The 17,930-nt window shown below is 46.5% G+C and overlaps 2 protein-coding genes across 5 annotated transcripts in view; one reads left to right on the forward strand and one right to left on the reverse strand.

The window, feature by feature from the left end:
• The window catches only part of DopEcR (G-protein coupled receptor DopEcR), a 201,556-nt gene that overhangs the window by 10,154 nt on the left and 173,472 nt on the right, over positions 1 to 17,930 (forward strand). The gene's annotated exons all lie outside the window — the stretch shown is intronic.
• On the reverse strand, positions 5,381 to 17,608 carry LOC140212989 (uncharacterized). The gene is made up of 3 exons (XM_072284121.1): positions 17,512 to 17,608; positions 13,942 to 14,946; positions 5,381 to 5,442 (listed from the first exon to the last, which is right to left on the reverse strand). The coding sequence occupies exons 1-3, from the start codon at positions 17,606 to 17,608 to the stop codon at positions 5,381 to 5,383; spliced, it is 1,164 nt and encodes a 387-aa protein (XP_072140222.1).

Raw genomic sequence — 17,930 nt, forward strand, 5'->3', positions numbered from 1 at the left:
CCTGTATGTTACCAGCTATATTCTTATTAATCAGGAATCCGACTCCTAGTTCTCGTCTCTCCGCTAAGCCCCGGTAGCACAGGACGTGCCCGCTCCTTAAGACTGTATATGCTTCTTTTGGCCTCCTAACTTCACTGAGCCCTATTATATCCCATTTACTGCCCTCTAATTCTTCCAATAGCACTGCTAGACTCGCCTCACTAGATAATGTTCTTGCGTTAAACGTTGCCAGGTTCATATTGCCAGGTTCATAGTTCATAGTGCCAGGTTCATATTCAGGCTAATTATGTAATTTGTCGGAATGTAAAAATAATCTGAGTATCTCGAAGCGACGGCCAATAACATTATTTTTGTTCTGTCTAACCAGGTGGCATTTGCATATCTTTAAATCTTGGCGCATGATAGTTGGGACAGCGTGAACACACACACACACACACACACACACACACACACACACACACACACACACACACACACACACACACACACACACACACACACACACACACACACACACACACACACACACACACACACACACACACACACACACACACACACACACACACACACACACACACACACACACACACACACACACACACACACACACACACACACACACACGCACGCACGCACGCACGCACGCACGCACACACGCACACATAAATTCCGGAGCCGGGTCGGTCGAAACGTTGGAAATAAACTATCGTAGGCAATTGACGCCGACTGCAGGGCAAAAGCCTCTCCCATACTTCTCCAACTACCCCGGTCATGTGCTATATATATGTGATATATACATGTCATATATACGCATGTGATATATATTTATCCATATTTGCCGCCAAGGCATTTAAGTGGTGGCGCTGGCCAACACTCCCAGTTTTAGTTGTAGTACATAAAACATGAATACCGCAGAAAGTGGACAGGAAATCGGCGCCGCGGTATCTCAATCGGCAAGAGTATGAAACGCGTAATGTACAGACGTGGGTTCGTATTCCACCTGCGGCCAGTTGTTTTTTTTTTTCATCCATTTTCATTGCCATTAATTTGTCATTTCTTTAATTCAGTTAATAAGTAGAAGGAATTCCCCCTATCTTCTCCTTAGTGTCTTTGTTGGCAGGCTTCTTATGATATTCATAATTTTAATTCATAGTTTATTTATTAGTAAAAATACAGATAATTACATGTGCGTAGTATACATAAGGAGGTCCCATAGTCAAAGACTGTATCGGGACTTCCTGTTAAAGACACTTATGATGTTATAGAATGTTTAAAGCAACAGTAGTACAGATGAGAGCTAAGAGTAATATCAAAACATGTTTATAGCATATGAGTAATAAGAACAATTGTTAGCAGCATGACAATATAAAAAAACAGAATAAAAATTTTAAAGATGGACAGTTTCAGTAAGTATTTATTATGAATGATTTTAGTTCTCTTTTAAATTGGTATAAATTTTTTCCATTTTCGATTATAGGTGGTAGAGTATTCCAAAGCGATATCGAGGAGAATTCCGCAGTCTGTTTACCATTGTTAGTTCGCACTTTAGGTAGACAGAAATTATTATTGAGTGCAAATCTAGTGTGACTATGAGCTATCAGGTCACAAGGTGAGAAGCAGATTGATGGTAGTTCCTCAGTCATATATCTGTAGAATAAAATCCCTAGATTATATTTGGTGAGTTCTAAAATGGTTAGGATGTTGTTTTCATGTAGTAGGGATTTTCCATTTGCAAAGCCTGAACTGCTTGTAATAATTCTTATAGATTGGTTCTGCATTACCTGGAGGGATGCCAAGTGAGTTTTATAAGTGTTACCCCAGCATATTATGCCGTAGTTAATATGAGAGTGAATGAATGAGTGGTATAGCGAGATTAATGTATTATGTGTAACGTTGGGACGAGTTTTAATTAGAACTCGAATACCGTATGCTATTTTCTTTTTGATGTGAGAAACGTGATCTTTGTGTATCAAGCTGCAGTCAAGATAAATCACAAGAAAAGATGAGCATGGACTGGGAGAGATAGAGTGTGAGCCAAAAGTTAAAGAAGGGGAGGGTGCCGAATGTTGCTGATGTGAGGAAAATACAACAAATTTAGTCTTGGTGGCATTAAACGATAATAAGTTAGCATTACAGCAACTTAAAACATTTTCTATATCAGTATTTAGCTTGTTAATAAGAAGTGACATGTTTTTATCAGAGGCAAATATGGTAGTATCACCAGCGTACAGAATGCATAGTAGACGACAAACAGTTAGCTAGGTGATTGATATAAATCAAAAACAGTAGTGGTCCTAAAATGGATCCTTGGGGGACGCCAATGTTAGTGGTTTGTTCTCTGGAATAGATATTAGACACAGACACTATCTGAACTCTGTTTGATAAGTAATTTTTTAATAGTGAGAGTGCTGGACCACGAACACCGATAGCCTCAAGCTTAGCAAAAAAGGATAATATGGTTTAAGCAGTCGAATGCCTTTGTTAGATCAATGAAAACTGAACCTGCAAATAGACCATCGTCAATTATTTTTTTAATTGGTCAGTTAGATGTATGAGTGCCAAATCTGTGTAGTATCAATTAAGAAAGCCAAATTGGCATGAATAGAGAATATTAAATTTAGTGAGATATTTGGTTAGACGCAATGCGATTAATTTCTCCAGAACTTTGCCGAAAAAAAGGTAAAATACAAATAGGGCGGTAGTTGTGTATGAACGTGCTGTCACCTTTTTTTAGAACTGGAATGACTTTACCGCGCTTAAGCTCGTTAGGAAACACACCAGTCTAGAATATCGAATTAGTAATATAACACATGAGATCAGAAATTAGGCGGGCAATCATTTTAATAGTAGCAGGTAGAACTTCATCTATTCCACCACTGGTGGGTTTTAGGTGACATAACGTTATATATTTCTTCTGGCGTTGTGGGGAAAAGAAAAAAAATGAGTGAAGGAGACGATTAAGTTGAGTTACTTGTGAAGGAGAGGGTTGAAAATAGGAGTTGAAGGCGTTGGCTATATGGATAGGGGTGTTATACTCTGAGTTATTGTATATAATTTTTGATAGCTGTTCTGGTTTAGAATTCCTGTTTAGAAAGGAGTTGACGATGTTCCATTTCAATTTGCTGTTATTGCCGGCTTGTAAGGTTTTTTGTTCAAGATATAATCGTTTTTCCGCTTTTAACTGGCTGCTTATAGTTACGTAACCTTTTATATCGGGCAATTAATTTGTTATTAAAAGGCCGGTTTTTAGTTTTTTGTACAGGTTTTCGCGTTTGCGCAAAGCTGCTAATAACTTTTTAGGCATCCATGGATTGTGAGAGAATGCAATGGTTCTTTTACATTTCCCTTTACAAGTGAATTTATGAATAAGTGATATAATTTTAGTAAGAAATTTAGAAAATGCTTTTTGAGGATCATTAAAAGTTTTTATTTTAGACCAGTCTATATTAGCAATGGCAGTTCTGAAGCTCTGCTTGTCCAGAACGTATTTAGAGTGGGGAAGAGGGCAAGGACTCGAGTTATATTTAAAACGTAGAAGGAATGGGTAATGATCTGTTACGTCTATATCAAGAACTTTCACCTCTGGTGAAGTTATTAAGTTAGAGAGGGCGCGATCAATTAGCGTCCCTGTGCGATTAGGAACCTGTCGTGTAGGAACATCAATTAAACATTCATATCCGTAGCTTTGTAGTAGGCTGGTGTAAGAAATAACTGTTGGTGATGTGTCATTGAGTAGGTTAATGTTAATATCGCGCATTATAATGACATTTTTTTATTTTCTAGTGAAAGGGTGTGTATAGTATGATCAAGATTGTAAAAAAATAATCGACTGATGATGGAGGGGAACGATAAATGCGACCAGATATGAAATCTCTGTCATCATTAGAGGGAGAACAATTAACTATTTCAATCCAGATGGATTCGCAATTAGGGATATGTAAGTGTAGATCATGTCGTCTGCGATAAGTAAGATCAGGAGAGATATATATTGCTGCACCACCATGACTGCTAGTTAATCTGTTGCAATATTCGGAATTGTAGTTGGGGAAGCAATAATGATTTTTGTTGTCGTCTGATAACCAAGTTTCGGTCAAAGCAATTAATGAGAATGAGCTAGAAGATGATAAAAAAGGAAATGATCAATCTCATCAAAGCGTTTGCGAAGAGTTCTAGCATTGAAATGAACGACGGAATGAAATCCACTTATGAAAGAGTTAACTTGATTAGGTTCCAGGAAAGAGCCCATTATTGATATGATAAGTGGTGAGACAATGAACACTGGTTGCTATGGTATTAGTCTATTCTAGTCAAGTCGGAATGATCACGGATGCGCAAAACTCTGCTGTTAGTAGTCTTTCTAGCCTTGATTTGACAGTTGTCAGTCCAAAGAAACATCCACTTCTTTTCTTTCTTCAGTGTTAGGGCTTTGGAAAACAGGGCCTTGTTACAAGGGGTCAGATAATCGTTTACGAAGATAGGTGCGTTAGAAATGCTAGAAAAGCTTTGATCACTGACACAAAGCTTGGCCTTACGTGCTTTACTTTCAGATTTCTTAGTTCGGGAGCAGAAACGTACAATCATGTTTTTTTTTTGTCAGTAGACCGTGTAGGCACGCGATGAACAATGTCGAGATCATTAGGCGATATGGGACATCCAGCTTTCTCCCCTAGCATTTCCATGATTGCGACGCAGTCCTCCCCTTGGGAACAGGGAACGCCCTTGATCTCAATATTGCTCAGGCGTGAATATTGCTCAAGTTCTTCGACCTTACGAGTGAGTGAGGAGTTTTGAGATTTTAGTTCTTTATTCTCATTTACCTATGAGGTATTTTGGCCACGTAAGTCCTGGACAAGTTGATTCAAGTGTTGTGCACTTGACTGAAGGGACTCAACTTCCTTCTTTAACTCCGCAACATCAATGCCGGAATCTATCATATTTAGCAAGAATCTGCCGAACACCTTATCAGAGGTGTCTTTAGCTAAACTGTTAGGTTTAGCCTCTAGATCCTCGATATTTTTTGAGAGTTGAGCATTAGTTGGCATGGTATAAAAATAAAATACAAACTCGAACACAAGAAGGAGGAGAACACCGTTGGTGGCAGCAGCGGCAGTTGTGTAGGGAAAAAGAAAAGAAAAATAAGAGTTGGTAAGAATACCTGCGTAAACGAGGAACTTTTAAAGATGTGGCTTATGCAATGCCACCGCTGCCAGTGAAGGGTGGGCGTCGGTGCGTGCTCACCTAAAGGGATGGTGCTCCGGGCAGCGACCTCCAGTGGTAATCTCGTTGATGTTGTCAGCAGGCCCACGATGTATTCACGCAGTCGCAGCTTCACCACGTGGCGATGATTCAGCGTCCGGGAGGGCAGTACGTCGATAGGTCACCACGAAGATCGCCGTTTGAGACAGAGGGGGCTGGGTGAAAAGTGTCCGGTCAGGGTATCTGCGTAAACGAGGAACGAAGATGTGGCTCATGCAATGCCACTGCTGCCAAGATATGAATGATAGGACTGAAAAAAATCGGGTCTCTCGGTTTCCTTTCTTCTCTGTCACACACACACACACACACACACACAAACACACACGCACACGCGCACACACGCACACGCGCACACACGCACGCACGCGCGGTAGGCTTGAAACGCTGGTCAAAAAAGCTGGGAAAGCTAGAAAGCCCTCAATAACGTTCTACTTTGCTAAAAAAAAACTATGGGGTTTTACGTGCCAAAACCACTTTCTGATTATGAGGCACGCCGTAGTGGGGGACTCCGGAAATTTTGACCACCTGGGGTTCTTTAACATGCACCTAAATCTACTTCGCTAACAGTTGCACCTGAACAAACTTCGTGTGACCTCACAGAATTGTTGACTTGGAAGGATTGCCTTTTATCTTATACTTCGCAATCACTAATACCGCTTCACCTTTTCGGCAAAACTGCAGCCTTGTTCTTTTTTTCTTTATTACGAGTCTGAGTATAAGCGCTGCTCGGCATGACTGCTATTGATTGTGATTTCGAGTCAATGTGGTTTGGTTTCATTGCGGTTATTGAGTAAATTATATATATTTATGACCTCTGCGTGCAAGCGGCGATGTTTCCATCCGTAATAAGTGTTGAAAATAATTACAGATATTTTCTTCATGAGTTGTTAGGATTGCCTACTGCAAAGAGAAGCACTACTGACACATATCATTCGCGAGCATGGCGCTCGCCGTTTATAAAATACTCTGCCGAAGGGGTCGCTGAAGTCAGCAGATCAAGGGCGCCGTGTTGCAGAAAATCTGGTGCCGGCATCGGCGGCATTGTCCGTTTGAGAACAACTTGCAGTACGTTTAAGGTTCGTTCGCCTAAAAGGGGCCCTGAACAACGCGTCGGGCTGGGCGAAATAACATAGTGTGCGGGTAGCATACGCTGCTGTGAACATCTCTGCCAAGTATTGCTATCGCACGTGCGGTGCGTGGAGCTCGCGAGCGGATCACCAAGCTACCGTTCTCTCAAACGTTCTCTTTTCAACATAAGCCTGCCTCCTTACTGTCTCAAGGAGGCGGGCTTACGCTAAGTGAAAAATCCCCCCCCCCCCCAAAAAAAAAAAGTTTGCGTGCATGGTTTATAAGGTTCCCGCATCCGTATATGAAGGTCTTATTGAATTCGACAGACTCTTCAGCTTCCCTTTAACTTAATGAAGTGTGTTAGAGACATGCACTGATGCGTACATGGCTAATTATGAACATCCTCATTATGAATGAGGTGATTGTGCGAAATTAGCGCCGATTGTGATAGTTGATTGCACTTCAACAATCGCATGCGTTTGTATCGCATAAAAATTGGATTTTGGAGGAAAGGAAAGGCGACGTAACCGTCTCGCTTCTAGGCGATGCGAACGGGGCCCGATAACGCTATCGCGTTCCACTCTTGAAAGCATGAGCGTCCCCCAAGTTTTTTGCAGTGTCGAAAGAGCATGCAAAGCAATGTGAATCGAGTTCAACATACAGCGACACATTCATTCTCTACAAAATTCTCTACACGCACATCCTCTACACAATATATGTCGTTAAGCAAACACTAACCGGCTCAACGAGTCGTCCTCGTGTTTCTGCAGCATCAGGCGACTGTTATAAGGCATAATTTTCTGCGCAGTCATTCAGTTCCTAAAAGCAGCAGGACGAAATACATCTTCTTTGTGCCGACAAAAATACAATATGGTTATGAGGCCACATCGAACCTTTCTTCTTCTCTAAAAGAAGAAGAAAGTTCGTATGAAATTCTTCCTTTAGAACTCTCGTTATTTTATTTTAATGCAAACAGAATTTCGTTTCTACTTTGTTTTGCTAAGAGACTTGCCCGAAGTTGTAACCTTATGCTGCTTTCGTTGACACCGAAATGAAAGTTTGTGTATAATTTATTTTCTTATTGTTATTATTTCTTATTTGTTACAGTACAAAACTCGATGTTCCCGTTATCCTATTTTCCTATGTGTTCCTGTTCACTTCAAACAATGAGGTCCCCGAAACACTTATTCCGTATTTGATGACGATAAACATCGCAAAGCACAGTGTTGGCAAGGGTGCATGGACTGGAGGCAACGGAAATATACTGGTGTCCTAAACTGGTCGTCTTTAAAGCTGTTGTCGCATTCCTGTGAGAGGTAATGTGGAAACCTTTCAGGAATGAAGCACTAAAGCTAGTTTATTTCACTCGAATCCGACAAACAACCAACCAACTTGTTGCCTATTAGACCAAATGTAGCTTCGACACTGCTGAAGCTACCTGTGAAAAGAGTTGCCAGCAGGACTTATCTATGAAGATTTGAACAAGGATGATGGTGCATATCTGGAAGGACTTCAAAAGACCTGCTGGAGGGACGTGGAACGACGCCAAGGGCCAGTGACTGCCTGACTAGCGTGATTTGTCAAAGGACAGCTGAAGGCCAGCGTGCCAAAGCTCCAGTTCGGATTGTATGACTTCTGGCACTAATCGCACACTGCAGAAACAATAGGCATCATAAACAAGTTAGAATTCAACCTGGCCTGGAAGCTCCTTTGAAAGAACCGTATTAGAGCATTGCTTCGGCCTCCTGCTAAAGGGCATAACAAGATGCGAAAATATAGGGAAGATACACGAACAGAAGCATACAAAAATCATACCCGAGAAGAATTCAGCCAGACATTTGCATAATTTTAGCTCTTCTGAATGTTTCTGTGAAATACAGCTATTGCGCATCTTGTTGATTGGACGCTGTTGGACGCGTTCGGAGGGGCAGCGGTAGTGGGACAATTATATTGGCTACAGTAGTCGTAAGCACCTGTAATCGATGACATTAAAAAAGCGCAGTGACAGTGCAGCTTTACGACAGAGGTTCCCGTTACGATCGACGCGACCAGCCGTCGTCACGTGCTCCTGCTTAGAACGCCGTGTGGACAGCAGCGCTGACTTCTCCGGTGGTAAAACTATCCTCCGGAGTGCCAACAATGGAACATTTCGCCATTTCCTCAACAGACCCAGCAAAATCCTAGTCACAAAGTGTCATTTAAAGTCAATTCTCAAAAGCCTTACGATTCTAAAGCCTCTTACGATTCTCAAAAAATTACTTGCTCGGTCAGAGATGGCACGGGCACACGTTCACATCAACACCTCTGCGTATGTAGACAAAAGGCATGTTTCTCCAGTTTGTTTAGCCAAAAGCTGCTTGTGCTTCCCCAATCACTTAAATACATGTTCAACGTCACATGGTGGACCTTCTCATCGTCGACTGATGCATCGTCAGGTGGTACTTGCAATACAGTGCACATTCATTAGTCGCCGGCGGCGGTGAGGTGGGGCCGTGCCACGTCTCATAAAAAGTTGCAGTTGGACCATTGGAAGGAAAAGCATTAAACACTTGGAATATGCAACCGCGTGCATCTATACTACAACCGAATGTTTTAGCTTCGCGGTTTAGTTTTCAAAAGCATGAAAGCCGTTGTCAACGGAGGTATACAATGCATCTGAGGTATTCAACTGTCTAAAATACTGTGCGCGATGGCTATGGTAGCGAGTTTGTGGGCATCACGGCCTCGACTGGTTCAAGATACATGTATCTGAGATAATGCGCTAAGTTGATACATGTGGCAAGTATCTATTTTTAATACGCCCATGGAAGTAGAATATATCCTAAAATACAAGATACACCTACAGGAAAATCCGGCTGGAGTCGCTGAAGGCTAGGATCTTTAGTTTACCTTAGTGGCATTAGTGAAAACATAACCTATGAAATTAGGGTTTACGCAGATTATTGGGTCTATTATACAGAGAACTTGAGGATGAATCGCACAAGGAAGGCGCTACAAACATACCTTAATTTTACACATTCCTGGTGTAAAAATTGACTTATGTCACTAAATACGTCAAATATAAGCATATTTGTTTTTCACGCAAGCAGAAACCGATAACATATCTACCCTAATGACTGATTGCAAAATGCTTAAATTTGGGAAATAGGACACCTCACAAGAAGAGACACACAGAAAGGTCGGGCGCAGACTACCAACCGTTTTTTTACTCGCTGCGGTGGCCTAGCGGCTATGCGTTGCGCTCCTAAGCACGAGGTCGCGGGATTCGATCCCGCCTGCGGCGGTCGCATTTCGATGGGGTCGAAATGCAAGAACGCCGGTGTCTCGTGCATTGGGGGCACGTTTAATGTCCCCCAGTGGTCAACATTAATCCAGAGTCCCCCGCTACGGCGTGCCTCAGAATCAAATCGTGGTGTCGGCACGTAAAACCCCAGAATTCAATTCTACCACCTGGTTTGATGCGACGTTGGGCGTTAGAAAAATATTGCGTTACAAGACAGCCCTATTGTGCAGGCGCATACGAACGGCAAGATAGCTTTGCTTACATCACCACAGAACTTTCTAAAATATCTGAGTAATCAAAAAGGACACCTCAGCGCTGAACAGCGATATAGATGTGTCACTTACCCAGGCGCCTTCTTTTGATAGAAGACGTTTCCAAAATATCTCCGGAGCATGCGTTCTTGCTTCGTATCTTGACAGAGCTAGCGCCTGTGACACATTTCTATCGCTGTTCAGTGCGAAAGTGTATGGTTTGATTAAAGATGCATCGGAAAGTTTTGTGGGGATGCCGGAAATGGTACCTTTGGATTTGTATGCGCCTGCGCATTTGGGCTCTCGTAACGCTATGTTTTGTAACGCCCAACGTTGCGATAGACCGGTTAGTCGCCTGCGCTCGAACTTTCTGCGCGTCTCTTCTTGTGCCGTGTCCTGTCTCCCAATTTTGCGCATTTTTCAGTCAGTCATTGGAAATAACCAACCAGCTCCTCAAGACACTGTAATTATCTAACCTACCATCAAAATAATGAAACCATTCTCTTTATACCTATCATGGATGTAGAATAATTAAAGGCTACGACCAACGCTCTGTGGAGGTCACTTCGCGAGTGCGACTACAACAAAACTGCTGCGTGAGACTCTCTCGGGCGGCGGCGTATAGCGGCCGCGCACGCAGGAGCCTCGAAGGAACGATTCTCACTCGTCGGGGTTCGCTTCAAGACTGAACGTTTATTTTACAAAAGACATCGCAGTGACTAGAAAAGGAAGAGAAAAGAAAATACAAAATACGAGTTGTCCGTTGGCCGCACCGACGCCTTCGTCCTTCTCGGAAGCGCCGGCCATTCGCGCCCTTCTCGGAAGCGCCGGCCATTCGCGCCCAGCAGGCGGTCCGCCGAAAACACGGGGCACGGATCTGGTTGCGGGTCGAGGCGCCGGTCGGGACACCAGCCCAGCGGGGCGCCCCCTCGTCCGTTCGCCGGCTCCCTCTTGGTGCGTCGCCGGGCCCCCAACCACGGTTGCAGGAAACGCGCGACGGTCGCTACCAATTCTCAACAACCTCCCCCGCAATGAGCGTCGGCTCATTCCTCCCCTAGTTCAAGCGGGTAGAGGGCTTGGACCGGTCGTCTCAGCCGCTTTCGGTCCGGGAGAGAAATCTTGCATGCTCGAACTCGGCCGTCCCTTCCAGGAAACGTCTCGACAACCCGGCACAGCTTCCACATCTGTCGCGGGACCTTCTCTTCCCCGAGTAGGACAATGTCCCCTTCCTTTATGCTTCTCTCTTTGCGCTGAGTGGTAACATAAGCAGAGCGAAGCTCTAGTAGGTATTCCTGCCTCCATCGTCTCCAGAATGAATCGACAAGTGTCATATGGTGTTGCCAACGTTTTGTGAGCGCAGCCTTCGTAGATTCGCTGGAGACCGTTTCTCTAGTGCTAGGCAAACTTGTCATTCGGCGCCCTATTAAGAAATGCGATGGCGTTAGGGGCAGAAGCTCCCCCGCGTCCGAGTGAAGGAACGTGAGCGGGCGGGAGTTCACAACCGCCTCGATCTGAGTGAGGACGGTAGTCAAGCTGTCATAAGGTAAGGCACTTCTTCCGAGGACCTTTCGCAGCGCTGTCTTAACAGTTCGCACCATGCGTTCCCAAAAACCGCCCCACCACGGTGCTCTTTCTACGATGAACTTCCAGGCTATGCGGTTGTCGCCCAAGTAAGCCTGCATCTCGCCTCCTTTTATAGCGTAGAATAGCTTTTCCAAGTCTCTCGTCGCTCCCTTGAACGTTAGAGCGTTGTCTGAATAAACTTTCCTGGGCATTCCCCGCCGGGACACGAACCTCTTGAAAGACATAAGGAAAGATTGTGTTGTCAAGTCCCTGACGAGTTCCAAATGCACAGCTCGCGTGGTGGCACATGTGAACAGGGCTATATAGGCCTTGTAGGAATTTCCAAGCTCGGTATAAAATATCGGCCCTGTGAAGTCCACTCCAGTAATTTCAAATGGCTCTGATTCGCGGATACGGTCGTATGGGAGCGGTGCAAACGGCTCATCCGCGGGGCGGCTGCTTTGTCTTTGACACGGAACACAACGACGAATGATTTTCTTCACGGCCTGTCTTGCTCGCAGGATCCAATATCTTTCGCGAAGTTGAGTCAGAGTGTCCCTTACTCCAGCGTGTAAAAGCCGCCTATGCTCCCAGGCCACCAATAAACGTGTAAACGGATGCACAGCGGACAAAATAACTGGGTGCCGCGTCTCTTCTTTATGCGCGCTATTCTGTAGCCTGCCTCCAACTCTCAATAGGCCGTCGCTGTCAATGAATGGAGTCAGACCCGCGATGGCGGACTTACGATTAAGTGTCCCGGTAGAGATTAGAGAATGGATGTCCTTCCCAAAGGTTTCGCTTTGTGATACTTTCAGCCAGTAACTCTCGGCCTGTACTAACTCTTCCGCTGACAGGCTTCCCCTTCGCTTCTCTGACGCGTTCCGTGCGTTATGAAGAAAGCGCATAACCCATGCGGTGACACGGAGTACCCGTGTCATTGAGCTCTTGTGCTCAAGATCCATGAGAGGCATTCTGTCTACCAGCGCCACTGTGTTCAGCACGTGAACTTTGCGGAGCTCTTCGGTGCAACATTCAGCTTCAGGGGCGTGTGAAGGCATCGTGTCGTACGTTTGAACACCTTTTAGCCATTTCGGTCCCGTCCACCAGCTCTCGCTGATAACCAAAGGGGAGGGCAGCATGCCCCGTGTCAACAGATCTGCTGGATTTTCTTTCCCCGGGCAATGTTTCCAAACAGCGGGATCAGTTAGTGCTTGTCACTCCTGTACTCTGTTGCTCACAAATGGTTTCCACTTCAGCGCGGAGTCTTAATCCAGCTCAGAGCGACACTAGAGTCAGACCAGCAGTGTACCTGAATTGTTGGTATGCCTAGCCGTTCAATCAAGTAGTGGGCCAGGCGTGCGCCGATCAAAGCACTCATGAGCTCCAGCCGTGGTAGTGACAAACGTTTGAGTGGGGCCACTCTTGATGTAGCCATCAGCAAAACAATGTGCACGCCCTGATTCGTCCTCGATTTAAAATAGGCAACGGCACCGTATGCCTTTGGACTCGCGTCGCAGAACACATGTAATTCCGGCTCTGCGCTGTCGTTCTTTATGTCTTGCCCCAATTTTCTAGGAACGGAAACATTTCTTAAGTCAGGGAGCTGTTGACACCACTTGTTCCACGTTTCGAGAATGTCTGACGGAAGTGGGTCATCCCATTGAGCCCCTCGTTCCCATAGGCTCTGAAACATAATCTTAGTCGTGATAGTGATGGGTGCAAGGAATCCAAATGGGTCAAATATGCGAGCCGTCGCTTGTAGAAGGAATCTTTTTGTGTCCTGACGCTGTTTTAGAAAGTCAATCAGGGAACTCATTTCAAACGTGAATTCATCGGTAGTCGGTCTCTACTCAACGCCAAGGATCTTAGTTACGATATGTGCTGAAATTCCGTGTTCGTCTCCTGACTCTTCTGACCACTTTGCTGCAAGGTTTAGGTCATTGGACTTCCATTTTCTCAAATTCATGCCTGCCATCTGAAGAATATGTTCCGCCTCTTTGCATATGCGCATAGCGTCCTCTAGAGTATCGGCACCTGTGACCAAGTCATCCACATACACGTCGTTGTTTAGCATGCTTGTTGTCTCCGGAAAACTATCCTTTGTGTACTCTAGATGGTGCTTTAGTGTCGCGGCGAGAAGGAACGGACTGGATGTTGCGCCGAACGGGACCCTCGTCATCCGGTACTCTCTGATTGGAGGGAGCGCTCGTCCCTGTTTTGGAGTACTTTCGTACCAGAGGAAACGAAGGGCGTCCCGGTCATCCCTTTTAAGCTCAATCTGCAAGAATGCCTTCTCGATGTCGGACATGATCGCCACATTGTGTACTCGAAATCGAGTTAAAATATCCGACAGATTTGGGTTCAGATTAGGTCCGGCGAACAGGACGTCATTTAGAGACAGTTTCCGCGGCGCTTTAGATGATGCATCGAAGACGACCCTTAATCTTGTGGTCTGACTGCATGGACGGGCCACGCCGCGGTGAGGCATGTAATAAACGGGCCCTCTTGGGGACTCACCCAGTCCGATGACCTCTTCTGCGTGTCCAGCAAGCACATAGTTCCGAACCGCCTGGTCATAATCGAGCATAAGGTCATTGTTGCCCATCAATTTTGTCGTCAACGACCTGAGTCTACTGAAAGCCGTGGCTTTGTTGTCTGCCAAATCGGCAGCATTCTCTTTCCAGGGAAGGGAAACTTGATATCGGCAGTTGTTCCTGGAGACGTTCTCCCGAAATTCCCGCAAAACCTGGTTGTCTTCCACGTCGGCCTCTCCTTCGTCCACAATGCCAATGTGCTCGAGCTGCCAAAACGATTTAAGTTGAGCAGCAGTGTCGTCTTGGTCTTCCTCGCCGATGACAGCCACGCGCAACACTCCCACAGTGGACACGTACGTTGCTGTTGATTCTGTTGTGTGCGTTGTCCCCTGCAGGGTCCAGCCAAAAATGGTCTCCACGGCTACGAGACCGCTGTCCAGGCGCCTGACACCACCGGTTGTGACCTCCCAGTAGCAATCGGATCCCAGCAGCAGCCCTATCTCTGCTCCATCTTGCGTACTGTCGGCGAGTTCGAGGCCTTGCTCTTCGAGGTAGTTGACGGTGGAAGCTTCAGGTGCTGGCACAATGTCGCAGCAGATTTGCGGGATCTCGAGCGCTTCAACGCGGATCTTTCTTTCGTTGTGTCGACTGCACAGCCATAACTCCACTCGGCGACACTTCATTCCTGAAGACGGCTTGTCGTTTCCAAATGTCATTATTTTCAGGGTCTCCTCTCCCATCACACGCAGTCCCATCTTCTGTGAAACTTCTTTCTTGACAAAGGTACGCTGACTTCCGCCGTCAATCATCAGCCTGACCATCGCTCGCTTCTCCCTACCCTGAACCCACGCTTGAGCCGTCTGCAGAAGGACACGGGTTCTCTTCTTGGTGCCTTCGACTTGCAGCGAAGACTGTACGATTGTCTCAGTGAGTACAGTCTTCTCTTCCGACTTTCCTGTCGCTGGTCGTCGATTCAGGTTACACAGGGCTGCAACGTGCCGGCCGGAACATCTCTTACATTTAAGCCATCTTGAGGTGCGGCATTCGTATGCTCGATGACCTGCCTTGGCGCACCTAAAGCAGAGTCTTTCCCGCTGCACAATTGTCCTCTTCTGATCCGCAGTCAAATCAACATCACAGTCGGCGGTTAAGTGGCTGCTCGCTTCGCAAAATTTGCACAGTGTTTCAGCTTTCATGACGGCAGTTAAAACCGACGCGGACGCCTTCTGTTCCGGAATATCCTTGCGGATCGGGCGACTCAGCCTGTCGGTGCTCAGCTGTTGACGGGTTCCACATTCGGCCCTCTCTCGACTTTCTACTTCGGTCTTGAGGAAACTGAGGAAATTTTGAAGATCATCTCCTGGCGCCACTGCAGATGTTGTCTTTTGTCTGAAGTAACCGAGGCAAAGCTCATTCGGGATGTTCTTCCGTAGGACTGTCAATAAAAGCACTCCATAAGTGCTCGACGCCACACCCAATGCCTCGAGACTCCGAACCCCCGTTTGTACCTCATCAAAAAGAGTCCGCAGCCTCTCGGTGTCGAGGATATTATGGACAGGTCGGATGTTGAGCAACCTCGACATATGTTCTTCAATGATAACATCGTCCTTTCCGAATCTTTCGACCAATGTCTTCACTGCAATTTCATAATTTCGGTCACTGAGTGGTAGCCCGTCGATAGCGGCTGCTGCTTTTCCGGTGAGATAGCTCGTCAAGTACTGAAACTTGTCAATTGGATGTAGAGCTGGATTCTTGTGAATGGTAGACTCGAACTGATTCCAGAATCTGTGCCATGAGCGCAGGTTTCCGTCGAATTTGGCGATCTCTAGCTTCGGAAGTCTTGTCGTTGTCGACGGTAGCTGAAGAGTCGTCGTAACTGCATGCTGGACGGAACCTGATTGTGCGACGTGGTCAGAGTTATTTCCTGCTTCTGATGGCGTACTCGACCTCGTTTCGCTCGCAGCTCCATTTCTCAGTGCCCTTTTTATCCTTGTTTTCAAGGTGCAAATTCTCAAATTGTACGCAGCGCTCTCTGTTAATACGGTGTCGAGCTCCAGTAGGTCAACTTTCTTTTCTATGGCGTCGTTGACTGCTTTAAGCTCTTCAGCTTGCTCAAGAAGGATGTCCAAATGTTCTTCAAGCTCACCGGTTGGTGCTTCTGTCGCTTGAAATAAGGTGCTGGCCGCTGCGATGGTAGTGTCGATGGCTTGTCGCAGGGCCGCTTGCTTCCTTTGTAGTCGCTCCATGATGCAGCAGGCGAAGTTATTCCAGATGTAGCACTCCCGGGTTTCGGCACCAGAAAATTGTAGAATAATTAAAGGCTACGACCAACGCTCTGTGGAGGTCACTTCGCGAGTGCGACTACAACAAAACTGCTGCGTGAGACTCTCTCGGGCGGCGGCGTATAGCGGCCGCGCACGCAGGAGCCTCGAAGGAACGATTCTCACTCGTCGGGGTTCGCTTCAAGACTGAACGTTTATTTTACAAAAGACATCGCAGTGACTAGAAAAGGAAGAGAAAAGAAAATACAAAATACGAGTTGTCCGTTGGCCGCACCGACGCCTTCGTCCTTCTCGGAAGCGCCGGCCATTCGCGCCCAGCAGGCGGTCCGCCGAAAACACGGGGCACGGATCTGGTTGCGGGTCGAGGCGCCGGTCGGGACACCAGCCCAGCGGGGCGCCCCCTCGTCCGTTCGCCGGCTCCCTCTTGGTGCGTCGCCGGGCCCCCAACCACGGTTGCAGGAAACGCGCGACGGTCGCTACCAATTCTCAACAATGGAATTCTCACACAGACGCTACAACTTTAAAAGACGGCTGCGCACTGAATTTCATCACGTCTATCTTTTCCCCGCACACGACCAATCAACGAAACCCCGTGCAAGTCGCAAAACTGCACGCGACTCGGATTTCTTGATGCATTGAACTGCCATTTGCAGATACTGTCATAACAGATGATTTATTCACTTCTTAGTTTTAATAAGTTTCTTGTATCCTGCGCCACTGCACTTAATAAAGTGTGTTCTAGTTTTCGGGCATGCTAACAGGGTTAGCAGGAGTCTGGTTTGAGTTAGCTGATTCATGATCTTGAAGTAAACTTTTACAAGCGGGAAGAAAAGGAGGCGACAGGCGAGGAACACAAAGAAACACAGACGAGCGCTGACTTCCAACTGTTTATGTTGGGGGGGACCGCTAGGTGGCGTTGACTACAGCGGTCAGATGGGCTTCCATCTCTTTTCGCCTTTTGAGAGTGATCGTTTGCTGTGACCTGAATTTCGAGGACTTCACGAGGCTTGGCAACCTGTGGGGACACTGTGGATACCAAACTTTCCGGTGAGCACCTCGCCAAACCTTTGTGACGGGCCCAAACGTGTGTGAAGTGTGAACGTCAACGGCGGCGGTGAGGCGGCGGCCGCTGGTACGCGGAACGCGTCGGCGACGCGGACGCGACAGATGGCGACGCTAACGCCGACTCCAGCTACGGAGGCGCCGAGAACACCGACAACAACGTTTAACGAGGCAGCAGGCCCCGAGAAAACACCCAACGCGCAACTCACCTCCTCGGACGTGGACCGAGATGAGATGGAATACCAAGAAACCGTTAATGAGGATTGCATTGTCCTCCAGAGTACCGAAGAAACTGGCAGACCCCATGGACGCCAAGACGACGACGGAGATTGGCAAACGGTTTTGACCGTGCGCCACAAGAAGGCGCTCGCACGAGCGGGCAAAAAGGCCATTTTCCACGAGGGGGGCTACGAATCATCGGGACCATCGTCCAAGCCCCCGGTGCAACCAGCGAGCGTCCAAGCAGTATTAATATCATAGCTTTAACAAAAACCCCCGAAGACTTAACATACATACAATCTCTGCAATAATACAACGTTGCATAGGCTAAAGAAAACCACCTCAAAATTTTATCTCTTTGTCAAGCAGTGACAGTGAACGCGTGCTGATACATTTTCGCTTTGCTTTA

This window comes from Dermacentor andersoni, chromosome 1, assembly GCF_023375885.2.
Source record: "Dermacentor andersoni chromosome 1, qqDerAnde1_hic_scaffold, whole genome shotgun sequence".
Lineage (NCBI taxonomy): Eukaryota > Metazoa > Arthropoda > Arachnida > Ixodida > Ixodidae > Dermacentor > Dermacentor andersoni.

Bases quoted from the DNA above. Each gene is read 5' to 3' on its own strand.
- LOC140212989 (XM_072284121.1), bottom strand. From the start codon at position 17,608: ATGGGGTCTGCCAGTTTCTTCGGTACTCTGGAGGACAATGCAATCCTC. The intron at 14,947-17,511 runs GTGAGTTGCGCG...GGCACGTTGCAG, and splicing joins CTCGGTCCACGTCCGAGGAG to CCCTGTGTAACCTGAATCGA. The intron at 5,443-13,941 runs GTGAGTCCCCAA...TCGTTTACGCAG, and splicing joins AGAAGAGGTCATCGGACTGG to ATACCCTGACCGGACACTTT.